We start from the raw sequence: 13976 nt of genomic DNA on the forward strand, positions 1-13976 counted from the left end.
TTCTTAAGCTTTCATCAAAAAGCGTTTTACGATCATAGGGTAACATCCAACTAATTCATAATCAGGGTAGACACATTCAAATTAATAATTTCCCCCCAATGAGTCTGCTCCAAGGATAAATAACATCATCCACACATATTTACATAGAGTCATGTTGTTGAGAAACATGTGCTGGTCATATAATCTAATATGAAACGAATGCTCCTTTGATTGATATCAAGAACCCTGCTGGGCAATTTTCCCATAACACATTTCCTGCAAATATGAGGGTTGGATTTATATTTTTAAATGAAAACTAGAATGATTTTCGATCTTCTACCAAGAGCCCATGGGTTTTCCAGCTGTTTCAGGGGCTGCATGTGCTCCACAGGGCTGTGGTTGCCCATTCTTCTAGGCATAAAAAAAATCTGTTTGCCATTTAATGTCATATGTCATTTGAAATATTCCCAGTCAGTGGGGGGGGGGGAGGGCTACAAGGAAGATTAGAAGACATGAACCCTAATGGCTTCAAGTACCATCCCTTGAATGCATTCAGTGACACAACTTCTTACAAATATTACAATATTACGATATATCTTTCTTTATATCTTATAGTTACCTGATATATTTGTTTACTAAAAATTGTTAAGTGAGCAGAATATTTTTGGCAATTTACAATTCTTCCCTATTGTTTTAAGTGCCCCTATCCTGCCAAAGATGCCATTTTTACCAGAGAAACAAACAGCTCGCCAAACAGCTGTTTGGAAACGTCACAGCAGATTTCAGTATTGTAGAATCCATTGTCTTGGAGTTGTTGTTTCCCCCAGCTCCTCCTGGCTCAATCAACTGAGCCAGGAAGAACAGAAAAGTATAGTGCCTGGGTGTGTCAAAGCATGCTCTGGAGCATGGAACGTGTGCAGAGGAGGGCAACTAGGATGATCAAGGGTCTAATAGCCAAGCCTTATGAGGAACAGTTGAAGGAGCTGGGTATGTTTAGCCTGGAAAAGAGGAGCCTGAGAGGCGATATTATAGCCATCTTCAAGTCTCTGAAGGGCTGTCACATAGAAAGTGGAGCAAGCTTGCTTTCTCCTGCCCTGGAAGGCAGGACTCAATCCAATGGCTTCAAGTTAGAAGAAAGGAGAGTCCGACTAAACATCTGGAAGAAGTTTCTGACAGTAAGAGTGTTCCACAGTGGAACAGTCTTCCTCAGGAGCTTGTGGATTCTCCTTCCTTGAAGGTTTTTAAGCAGAGGTTGGAAGGCCATCTGTCAGGGTTCTTTAGCAATGATTCCTGGATTGCAGGGGGTTGGACTAGATGAGTTGTAATCCCAAAAAAGATTGCAAACCGGGACACGCACTTCTGGGTTTGACGTGTTTGTAATCCAAGACGTATGCAAAGCAAGGTACCACTGTATGAGAAATCGCGTTGGGGGAAAATGGAACTCCGCAGCGCCATCTGGTGTCACAGTGTTATAATGCATAAACAGCACATATAAAACACTTTTTCTTTACCAATCTAGCAGAGTCCTATGATTCTATTGTCACCCTCCAGCACCACAGTTGTGCGGTGGCAGCTTCCAGAAAGATCTTGCAGGAGTTCCACAAGACCTCACCAGAAGCTGCTGCCTCCACAGCCACACAACCCTGGTAAGGGAGGTGGTAGCACATTTGAGGAGCAGGAAGAAGTAATGACAGCAGGAGGCTATTGGCAGCAGAATAAGGGATTATCACAGATCCAGGCTTTCCAAGCTTTTTCTTACAGAACTTTCATAAAAAACCCTGAGCTTTCTCCAAGAGACCTCTAAAAACATCTCAGAAAAACCAAGTCAATTAACAAAGCATGCCAGGATTAGAAGAGATTGTGGATTACTAATTTAAATATAGATTATTATCTTTTCCCAAAGGCAACTAAACATGCATTCCATTTTCATAGCAATATATCTCTGATTAAAAAGAAGATATTTTACCTTCTGAATGAATAACACAGCGCCATCTATATCTAGGCCTTTCTCACCCGTAAGCCTGGCTAGCCTCTCTCTCTTTTCTTCCAGATAGATTTGCTTCATGAATGTAGCCCGGAGTCGGCCCTGACGAGCCCGCTCAGCTATCTGAATGGTTCTAATAGCTTCTTCTAAGGGCATGAGCTTCACATCTTTTTTCTATAACATAAAATGGAAGCATAGGACAAAAATAAATACATCTAGAACATTGTCTTTATCCTGTCCCAGAGGAATTCCAATTAAACAATGTTGCTCTTTCCTGTTTCTTTGCAGAAATGTGTCAGGTGCACAAAATTCCATCAAAATGCATGTATTTTATACTCCTGCATTTATGCTTCCCACTTTTTCTTTGCTGCTATGGCAGCATACTAGGTATCAGAAGCCAGGGGAAGCTTAAGTCAGCACACCAAAGTCCTTTCAGTGGATTTCAGACACCCTGGAAACATTTCCCAGGTTCTCTAGAACCTATGAAGGCAGGAGGGAGACATGGAAAGAAGTGTATTTTTGACTCAGATTACAACATGCACCACAGAACGGTTCACATGGCAGTAATGTTTGCCTCAGATTAAAGGCAAATGTTACAAATAAAAAAACCCCTAAGGTTCAGAAGGAGGAGGAAGACATTACAAACTTCAGCAATGCCAGTAACTTCTACTACATGTTTTATTAAAATTTACATGCATAAACTTCCTGCTTCTTCCAAACCCCTGTTAGAAAATCTATATATGAGTACATTATTTATAACTAACAAGAAAAAAAATACATGTGGATTCCAAGGTAATCAGGAATGGGAAATCAGGGAAGTCGCTAGGGCTGGATGGACTGTCAGCCTGCTATTGCAAGAAAATGAAAGAAGCTAGATCTCAACTTTTAAAAGAAGTGATGAACGATATACTAACCAAAGGAAAAATAACGGAGATTGGAAGGAAGCCAATACAGAATGCTAATCCCCAAACAGGGGACAGACTTAACACTCATCTCAAACTACAGACCAATTTCATTACTTAATAACGATTACAAACTCTTTGCAGCCATCTTAGCAGAAATACTAAAAAAGACCCTGAGAGCAATAATCCATGAGGACCAAGCAGGCTTCCTTCCCGGACGACAGATAAATGACAATATAAGAAACCTTATTAATATACTAGAATACCTAGAAGCTAGAAATGAAAAACTAGCAGTACTTATTCTAGTAGACGCAGAAAAGGCATTTGACAACATCTCTTGGAGCTTTATGAAAACACAACTTAATGGGTCTTGAAGAAACATTTTGCAGAGGAAAACAGCCAATAAATTTTGAGCAGCTAGTCAAACTTGTCATAAACAGCAATATCACGGATAGTTGCAACATAATGAAGGGGACAAGGCAAGGGTGCCCACTGTCCCCACTGCTATTTATTCTAGTATTAGAAACCTTGAATAGGAAAATAAGAGAGGACGAGAGGATAAGAGGTATCAGGGGAAATCCTACAAATTAAAAGCTTTTGCAGATGACCTCATTATAACCACAGAAAACCCGAAAGAAAGTTTACCAAGACTGTTGGAACTGATAAACGAATTCAGGCAGGTGGCGGGTTTTAAACTCAATAGCAAAAAACCGAAATTACTGATAAAAAATATGGGGATCCAGGAAAAAAGTGAATTACAAGAAATTTGTGGTTTGGAAATTAGCAAAAAAGTAAAATACCTGGGTATATGGCTCATGACAAAAAATATTAATCTATTTCAGGATAATTACTGTATTTTTCTGTGTATAACATGCCCCCGTGTATAAGACTACCCCCCCTTTTTAACATTATTTTTTAGTAAAAAACCCATGTCTTATACATGGAAAAGTACGGTACGTTAAGACCTGGAAGGAGATAAAATATTATTTTGAGATTTGGAGCAGGTTAAACATCTCCTTTGGGGTAAGAATTTCTACAATTAAAATGAACGTGCTCCCAAAAATGATCTTTCTGTTCCAATCAATTCCAGTGATCAGGGGGAGCAAGCCATTTAAAAGATTGGCAGAGGGACATCTCAAGATTTATCTGGCAGGGTAAAAACCGCAGGATTAAGCACAAACTATTAATTGATGTTAAAGGGGGGGGGGTCACTGCCAGATCTGAAAATGTATCATGAGGCGGCTTGTCTCTCCTAGATCTGGGAATGGTTGACACTACAAAACACTGATTTGCTGGATCTGGAATGATTATCAGTACGGTTGGCACACTTATCTAGGATATGAAAAGGCTTCTTGAACCATATGGTTAGGAAATCGTTATATGGTGTGGGCTAAGTATAAGGACTTACTAGAACCAAAAACGCCATGGAGGCTATCCCCGACAGAAGCATTCTTGGTAAAGAAAAAAACACATGAGAGGTAATTGTCAATTCACCAAGATTTATTGGAAGAAAAGGAAAATAGGCTAAAATTTAAAAAATTGGAAGAAATTCAAACCTATTTAACAGATTGGTTGCAAATGAACAAGACATTCCAAAAAGACAAACAGAAAAGGCTTCTCCACAGAACTTTCAAGACTTGAGAAATATTTAATTTAAAAAAACCCGCTCTCTTAAAATGTACAGACTTCTCCTTGACTGGGAGGTCAAGGAGGAAGAAGCAAAATCAGTTACAGTCCAATGGGCCAGAGATTTTGGTTACAATATCCAAATGGAATCATAGGAAAGGTTATGGAGGGAGGACCTGAAATTCACTGTGTGCTATGATTTGAAAGAGAATTTCATGAAAATGCTTTACTGATGGTATCTAACACCTGTAAAATTGGCCCAAATTTATTAAACCAGGTAAAGCATTCGTTGGAGATGCAGGGAGGTGGAAGGAACGATGATCCACATGTGGTGGAACTGCCAAAAAAAAAAGGGGGGGGAATTCTGGGATACAATATATAATAATCTTAAGAAAATGTTTAAATGTTCCTTCCCTAAGAAGCCTGAAGCCTTTCTGCTGGGTATAATGAGTAATGAAATTCTGAAAAATTTAAGGAGAATTTTTATGTATGCAATAGCAGCAGCAAGAATTCTAATTGCAAAAGGATGCAAAGGAGACTCCATTCCTTCCAAATTGGATTGGCAGACCAAAATGTTAGAATATGCAGAGCTAGCAAGAATGACAGCAAGATTCCGAGATGATACCGATCAAATATTCAATAGAGAGTGGGACATTTACAGAGTATAGCTAAAAGAATATTGTAAAAATCTAAATTCTTTGGCAGGCATGAATTGACTTCTGCATGAAGTAAGAGAATTTTACAAAACCAATACAACTGAAATAACTTAGCAGAGATAAAGGAAAGTGCATAGTCGAAAATGTAATATAGGAACCACAATAGAAGTCATGTTGGAATTAGTTATGTATGAATCTAAATTTTTTTTTGTAATATGTATCGATTTTCGATTGTTTTGTTTTAAAATCAATAAAGCATTTTTTAAAAAAGAATTCCAAGGTAATTCACAGCCTGATCCAAACAGATTATTTTATAATATTATTTTTGTATTGGATCATTTACATGGTGCATTATATGAGACAATAAAAGCAACACACTCCTGAATGAAGGGGCTCACCATTTATAATTTACCAGAGGGGGAAATACTAACAGGAATATCTGTCTAGGACGCTGTAATCACGCAACCATCTGACAGCACTCCCCATTCCTGGATCGTAATTTTGCTTTGTCTCCATCAACTCAGGAAATAGCAAGATAACTTTGTTACCTAAAAATCCTAATATCTGCTCTCTGTCCAAATGTCTAGCACTCCTGCAGTGAAAGGTATGCTGTGCAGAGAGTCAGAAACAGGATGGCAGATGTAAGAGGTGAATGGATCATGGTCCTTCCTTGGGTGCTCCAGAATCTGTGTATTAAGGGTTGGTCTAATCATGTGGCAGAATGAGACCACTACAGTGGTGCCCCGCAAGACGAATGCCTCGCAAGACGAAAAACTCGCTAGACGAAAGAGTTTTCCGTTTTTTGAGTCGTTCCGCAAGACGAATTTCCCTATGGGCTTGCTTGGCAAGACGAAACGTCTTGCGAGTTTGTTTCCTTTTTCTTAAAGCCGCTAAGCCGCTAATAGCCGTGCTTCACAAGATGAAAAAACCGCAAGACGAAGAGACTTGCTGAACGGGTTAATTTCGTCTTGCGAGGCACCACTGTATTTCAGGTGGTGTTGGTTGGCATCCATCTGTCTCAAGAGAAAATGGAGTGCACCTCCGGGGTGAAGTCAAACCGCTGCATTAGCAGCACCAAAGTGACTGCTCCAGGATGCAGCGTGTCTGGAGGTCCTAGGCTGCCCAGATGACAAAACCCCCTCTCAGCCTCGCCGATGGGGTCCAAAGGAAAGCAGAGTAAGACATTTGGCACCAGCATGGTTGCAGGACTTGCCATACTAGGCGCCATCCAACTGTCTTAGGGACTCCATTCCAGATTTGTGTCGGATTTGCTCCTTAACCTTTTCTTCTCCCATAAGTCAGCAGAGGTTTAAAATCAGAGTTTTCCTTCTCCTAGAGGGCTACTTTCCCAGGTTGATGAGCCCCATCTGCCCCTCACTTCCCTCTACAGCACATGCAGAAACCACCTTCCTGACCACTGGGTCCACTATTGGTCTCATCTGCTCAATGCGCCAGAGCCTCTCTTTGCATGTAGCGGAAGTCCCTAACTCAATAAGGTTTTGAGATGCATCAGCCACCCTCACCTGGTTTAGCTGGCCAGTCAAAGGCATTTCCTGGGGTGTGGCTGCGGTCGCCTGCTGACAGCTTCCAGGAGCCACAGGTGAGAGCCGAGTGCAGGGTGGGGGCAAAAGGTGAACAAAGGTGTTCCCCCCACAGATGCACTATCCCTCCCCTAACACCCCATACACCTCTCAGGTGCAAACTGGAGCATTCCTAGGCCACCGCCTTGCCTGCCTTATTACTGCCTGGTTCTCTCACCAGCTAGCCCTCCTGCTACGGCTGGTATCCCTGGTCACCCAACCTAGGAGTCGTTACTAAATGCAATATATTCTGGGCAAGGTGGCCAAGAGAGTGCATGAAACATCACTGTCGCTAAAACTGTGGTTTAAACTTTGGAAATGTTATAACATTTTAAAGTAGGTTCGACGTCTTTTTTTTACTAGGTTTAAGCATGAATTCTAGACATTGCACTGATGGCAGCGCAGGCACTCTCCTGGCACCTCTCCCAGAAGGCCTGGCTGCGAGGAAGGATGCCCTTGGCCCTTCCAAGAGTGAGTAAGTGAAGAGCAGGGACTAGAAGAGAAACTGCCTCTGCTATCACCACTAAGGCATCAGATAAACAAGGGTGGAGAAGATGAATAGGAATAGGAATGGGTCAGCAATGGCAATGGAGGAAGAAGAGGACAGCAGGAGGTAGAACCATCTCTTTCAGCAGCTCTGCCTGAACTGATTACATAGATATACTCACAGGTTCGCCATCATACATCCCAGCATCAAGCATTATCTGAGCAAGGATTTTCTCCCTCTCTTTCAACACCTTTATTTTCTCCTTAATAAAATACCTTGGGATTGGAATTTCAATGTTTTCCTATTGGAGAGGAAAAGTTAATTTTGTAAATCATGCTGGTCATTCAATGAATACAATTTCTCTACAAAACAGTCACAAGTGCCCAATTAAATATACATTTCTGGGAATGTTGAATTATGGATGTGCATAAAAGTTGCTATTATTCTGCAATTGTCTTAACTTATTTCAGCAATATAAAATCCCAATGAAGGGATTCCTGAATCTGGTTATGTTGCCTTTCAGTTGTCTTATACTGAGTGCTCGGCTATGAAATGGGTTATAAATCAACAAGATAATGTGATATATGAACACTTGAAGATGTTAATAAAAGCACAAAAGGTACTGCATCAGGCTGCAGTACAGAAGATACCTGTTGAGTGTACTTATTTATTACTAATTATTGCATAAGAAATCCTTAAGTGCAACCCACTGTTGGAAAGAGCAACTTATACTAACATAATAGGGTGTAGAATGCCAAAGCTGTATTATTTATATTTGAACTTCACTCACAAATACTATCTTGGTAATCTGCCTTTACAGGTAAAATAAGAGAATGCTATAACTTCAATATGTTGTCTAGAAATTAGCTATACAATTTCTTTAATGTGTTGTATTTCTTGCTTGGATAAAGTGCTTACACGGATCAGGGCTATTTCTGCATGTGGGAGAAGAATGAGACATTTATGGCTTGATAACCATTAGTACAGGAGATGCACCACTGATAGGCTATTTTCCCTCAAACCACCCTGGTGAAAGAGCCTTTTGAAAACTGATTTTGGAACTTAGGGGTTCTCAAGGAGCAATGTGAAGGTTCTCAGTAGCCATCTTTTGTAAAGGTAGCTTTGTGTGAATGTAAACATAGCTTATGTGCCGAATTTACAGTTTAACATCTTTTTTTAAATGAAAGTTTGATGCAGTTCATGAAGTGGGCAACAGGTGGAGCTGTATGAGAGAAATAAATTAAATCCGTGATTCTCAATGAGGCTTGCTGGGGTATTATCAGCTCCCCCCCCCCCCAACTCACTGAAGCCCAGTTTTTGTATGTGTTCCTTGATTACAGGTGAAGGTGATATGTCTCCGCTTAGGTCCATCCTTACTATTTTCTTTGCACTTGGTAGCCAGGGCTTAGATTTAACCTGCTGTGGGTTGGAGCAGCTTTTTGCATTTCTATGGTGAAACTGAAAAACCCCTCACATACTATAGCTGAAAAATGGAAATGGAATAACAGTTCAAGAACCAAGTATTCAATGGAGTGGGGCTCTTCGAATTTTTTTCATGTGATTTTTACAACTGAGAACAATTGGACAGCTATATTAAGATGCACAAAAGTCAGTTATTTAAAGAAAACAAACAGTTATTTAGGATTTGATTCTACAATATGAAAAACAACATGAAGGGACTATACTTACAGGAGCCAGCTTAAGATCTTGTAAAATGTCATCAAAGTAATGATATTCTGACAACTCCAGCTCCACCATTTCATTCTTTAACTCCAAAATACGACCCATTACTCCATCAAGCATTTGCCGAATAATTAAACGCTTTTGTGGGTGAACAATCTGGTCATAAGCAGCTTCCAAATTTCGAAATATCTGCACATACTTGACGTAGAAAGTGCCTAGCATTTGAAACACTACTTGGCGATCTTTCAATGGTTTGTGGGATTTCCCTTCTATCTCCTTCTGTAACAGGCAGTTGAGGGACTCCTGGGCTTCCGCCCACATTTTATTGTAAGTGCTAATAAAGTGGATTGGAGGGTTGGGGAAGAGAACACTTTAGTACATACAAAGAGAATAAAGTAAAATATAGCAAATAGTGCAACCCTATTCATGTCTACTTAGAAGTAAGCAGCACCAAGTCTAAGGTTACCAGATATTTTTCAATGAATCCGGGAACACTTTTCAGCTTCAATGGATTTTGTATGGGGACTGACTTGTAAATCTGGGGACTGTCCCCAGGAAACGGGGGACGTCTGGTAACCTTAACCAAGTCCGATAGAATCCACAGGTACTTACGTTTAACCAATGTTGAATGGGATTACCGCCCCCCCCCCCCGAAAACGCAGGTCTGTGGCTTAGTGTGTTTTTTTGGACCTGGCTTTGACCCTGGATGGCCAAGAGTCAGCTACAGCCAGAGTGCCTTGGCCCAGCTGAAATGGGTGTGCCAATGACACCTGTTTCTGGAGGAAGCACATCTTGATTATTGCATTGCATTTGAAACTGGCCAACTCCTTGATCCAGAATGTTAATAGGGGAAACTTTTCAGAGCATGGCTGGCCTAATGGAACAGCTGCACTGGCTTCAAAGTTTGTTCCAGGCAGAACTCAGAGCATTTGTGATGACGACGTTTAAAGGCCAAAGTAATTTCGGATTGCCTTCTTCCGCACAAAGCGACCCAGCTATTCGGATCATCTTCAAGGAGCGCTTGAGCTCCTGAATCGCATTGCAACATGTGTCTCTTACATATAATATGCACTTAGGGGAGAGTTTCCCCTTGGGGTTTAACCAGAGGCTGAACTCTGCCGGGATCGGGCCCTTCCTTGGAGGCGCCTCTGCTAGGAAAGAGGCTTCTGGGCCCCGAGGAGCGAGCCAGCCTCCTTCTCCCCGGGGCAGAGTCGCACTTACTTGTGGGACATGGCGGCGGCGGCGGCCCAGACTTCCGTTCCTGGCGGGGTGGACGAAGAGGGGCGCTCCCGGACCCTGTTCCTAGAGGGGGGGGGGCTTGTTAGAAGGCTCGTTCAGCCCGAAGCCAAGCCGCCCTCGCCGGGCTCCGGGTTTTGCACGGCGACACCCGCAGCCTCCTCCTCCTCCTGCTCCAGGCGCTGCTTAGCAACGGGGCGCCAGGCCCAGCCAGGCCCGCGGCGGAGGCGCCCCGGGAGGTTGCTATGGGAACACCCGGAGGCGGGGGGGGCCAGGGCGGCCCGCGGGGCAGCAGCGCAGGGCCACGTGGTGCCTGGGGGGGGGGAAAGGGAGGCTGTCTCCGCCCCCCCCCCGCGGGCTGCCTACCTGCCCTGCTGCTGCTGCTGTTGCTACGCGCCCCCCCCAACACTAAGGCAGAAGAGCAAGGAGGTGATGGGTTGGCCTTGCTGCCCTCCTCGCCTTTATTAAGCGTTTTGTGTTTTTATTTTGTGTTTCTGCGCTGTGCACCGCCCTAAGGGCGATGTGCACATATGTCATAACTAAACAACATTTATGATTATGATTAATTAAATTTGTATACCGCCGAGGGGTATACATCCGTAGATCTCACAGCATGAAAATACAAGATAAAAACACAAAAGTATGTAATAAAAACAAGAACAAGAAACCACTAACCAATAACTCCTCTCCCCCCACCCACTCCCACAACCACATTTGAAAGGGTATAAAGGTAAAGGGACCCCTGACCATTAGGTCCAGTCGTGACCGACTCTGGGGTTGTGGTGCTCATCTCACTTTATTGGCTGAGGGAGCCGGCGTACAGATTCCAGGTCATATGGCCAGCTTGACCAAGCCGCTTCTGGCGAACCAGAGCAGCGCACGGAAACACCGTTTACCTTCCCGCCAGAGTGGTACCTATTTATCTACTTGCACTGCGTGCTTTTGCACTGCTAGGTTGGCAGGAGCAGGGACCAAGCAACAGGAGCTCACCCCGTCACAGGGATTTGAACCGCCGACTTTCTGATCGGCAAGCCCAAGAGGCTCAGTGGTTTAACCCACAGCACCACCCATGTCCCTTAGAAAGGTATAAGAGGACGTTAATAAAAGACAGGGTGGTGCTGGATGTGGGGGGCAGCATGTGTCCCCCAAACAAGGAGCTTGCCCTCCAACACCCCCTAATTGCTGCACTCCTGTTATTTTCTTTCAGAGATCGTGTAGGGCACAACTCTGCCAGCTAGAAATATATGTTGCTCTTTCTGTGACACCCCCCCCCCAAACTTCTTCTTTTGGTGCCACCACCATCCTGTCCCCAAACACTTTGCAGCACAGAGAGAGGTCCCCGTACAGTCCTAACCCATAGCCAGAAGTAAACCTGCTGAATTCAATAGGATTTACTCTGAGTAGATGTGGTTAGACTTGGGGGGGGGGGAAGGATAATTCCCTTGACATTTACTTTCCAGCTACCCATAGATGTGATTTACTACCTTCTCACTTCTCTTCACTTCTCCCTCTTCAGTCCACATCAGTCCACTTCCCCACCTGCATCCACTTCCAGGACGTATCCTTAAACTCATTTAATACTACTTTATTGACCATCACCCTGAAACCCTTTGTTGAACTCACAAGTGAACAAAATAATAATCTCCACTCTCTGAATACAATCCATTTTATGTTGCACTGCAAAGGACAAATGCAGTTATACTTTTGGAATCATAGGATTGGCACTTAGGTCTGTTTTTCAGCATGAGTGGTAGTTTTAATTTCAGGTTCCTAACTGTCCTCAGGCCATATAACCTTCCCTAATAAGCTTTCCTGGCTACTTCATTTTGTCTTGTAATGAAGTCTGTGGGCAGCATTGAGGGTGTGGGGAACAGCTGCTGGCTACAAGGACCTACTGCTGCAGTGATGCTCAGTTCAAGGCAAGATGGTCAGTACAGTACTGAAGTTTGTTTTGTTTGACTTTGATACAGTAGCAGCATGTTCCTCAGGGCTGCACATAGTGCATGGACCTAGAGGTTTTGGAGGAAAGTTGAAAGACATAAAGTTCAAATTTAATTGGAAGAATCCCACTCCATACTTACAGGGGAAGGGACCCCATGGTGACAAATACAAAATGTCATGTATAATAAAAATGGAGTTGGCCAGATATTAAATATTATGCTATATGCCACATTTTTTACTGCAGAGTAAAAAACCTAAATCATGTTTTTTTGTGCAAATTAAGGTAGATTTTAAAATAATAATAAACAAATCTAGGTCAAACTACACTTTATTATGAAAGTTTCATGGGAAAACAGGGTGGGGTTTTTTTCACCAGTATATATATATATAGGATGCCACTCTAAAACAGATAATGTTGCAAATCTTACACACAATACAAATTGCACTTAACATATACCAGATGTTTGGGCAAGAAAGGAATACTAAACCTCTGGCTATTAGCCAAGTAATTTATTAGCAGATAGTTTAGAAAACTATTTGGCTTAACATTTTGCAAGGGTCAATGTATATATTCACAATACATCAACACCAGAACAGTGTCAAAGTTTAACCAGTTAGGAGGTTAGAGGTCATTTTTGCAGTATAGTAAAAAGTAAATATCAGGAAATTAGAAACTAAACAGTGATGGCCAGAACATGTGCAATGTTTAATATTTTCTGCAACCTGCAATCTGTCAAGTTTTAATGTTTTTAATATGAATGGAAATAGAACCGCCTCTGTACCATATGCGCGTTAAAGCATGGCTGAAGGATATTATCCCACGACATTTTCTTGCTGAATACAGCTGTTCAAGGACCCTTTCTACATATATCTGTTGCTTTAAAACTACACCTGCATGGAAATATGATGAAACCGAAATTGATGTTAGGGCCCTCCAGGTCTTCCCCTGGTGCCCCTGAAGCCCCTGAAGTCCCTTTCCGTTATCAGGTGAGGGTACTTAGCTCCCTTCTCCTTGAGAAGTACATAAAGTTGAGAGGAAGTTGGAAGAGCTATCCTCTTACTCATTTCCTCTTTCAGCTCAAAGTACTTTTCAAGTGTGGCTGCTAAGCAGAAAGTAGGAAGGAAAGAGGAGAAGAGAGGAAGTGAACAGGGAGACTGGGCAGGGGGAAGAAAAATGGGCTGACCAGAAAGCAAAAAGTGGGATGATGCATGAATCAGGAGAGGGAGAATAGAGCATCAGAGAGAAGGCCATGTGAAACCCATGCATATTTAATGGGTCCCTGCACTCCCCAACCACAATCACATGATAAATTATATTTGTCTGAACTGTAATACCATAATGGTGGCATCTTCGTTTATATCTTTCCCAGTAATCTTATATGTGTGCATAAGAAAATGAGTAGAAGATGGAATCTCAACTGTCTACCATTTTCCAGCTCAACATAAGTACAGTAGCTAGCTACTTCCGATGGGTGGGAAAACAGTTGGAGGCATGGTTTTGAACAGAAAATGGCTGGAGGGAATAGGGGTAAATATCCCCTTCAGTGTTCCTCCACACCTAGACCTAGACAGTGTCAGTTTATTGGTTTTCAGCCATTGCCACACCTGGGCACTGATTTAAAATGCCCACTGCCTCTTCTGGTTTTGATGAAAGATGAAGATAGAACTTGTTGTCATTTACCTCTTGACACTTCTCTTCCTTTATCCATATTACCTCACCCAGGAGTTTCTTCACATAGAAGTTTAACAGTATGGGGGATAAGAGAGAACCTTGCAGGACGCCAAAGCACAATTGCCAGAGGATTGAGCAGAAGTCCCTCAGCACCACCTTCTGGAATTGGCCAGCCAAGTAGGAGCAGGACCATTCCAAAGCTGTGCCTCCAGCACCTGACTCAGACCAGG

The 13976-nt window shown here is 42.6% G+C and overlaps 1 protein-coding gene across 1 annotated transcript in view; it reads right to left on the reverse strand.

Annotated features, from left to right (window-relative positions):
* DRC11 (dynein regulatory complex subunit 11) overlaps positions 1-10404 on the reverse strand; it is an 85098-nt gene extending 74694 nt beyond the window's left edge. The window contains exons 1-4 of the mRNA XM_081213489.1: positions 10119-10404; positions 8904-9231; positions 7396-7515; positions 1946-2137 (exon numbers count right to left, since the gene is read on the reverse strand). Coding sequence (XP_081069615.1) covers positions 1946-2137; positions 7396-7515; positions 8904-9231; positions 10119-10129 — 651 coding nt within the window. The 5' untranslated portion in view covers positions 10130-10404. The remainder of the gene's footprint in view (positions 1-1945; positions 2138-7395; positions 7516-8903; positions 9232-10118) is intronic.
* Positions 10405-13976: the final 3572 nt, after the last annotated feature.

Source organism: Podarcis bocagei, assembly GCF_964188305.1.
Source record: "Podarcis bocagei genome assembly, chromosome: 1".
NCBI classification, from domain to species: Eukaryota; Metazoa; Chordata; class Lepidosauria; order Squamata; family Lacertidae; genus Podarcis; species Podarcis bocagei.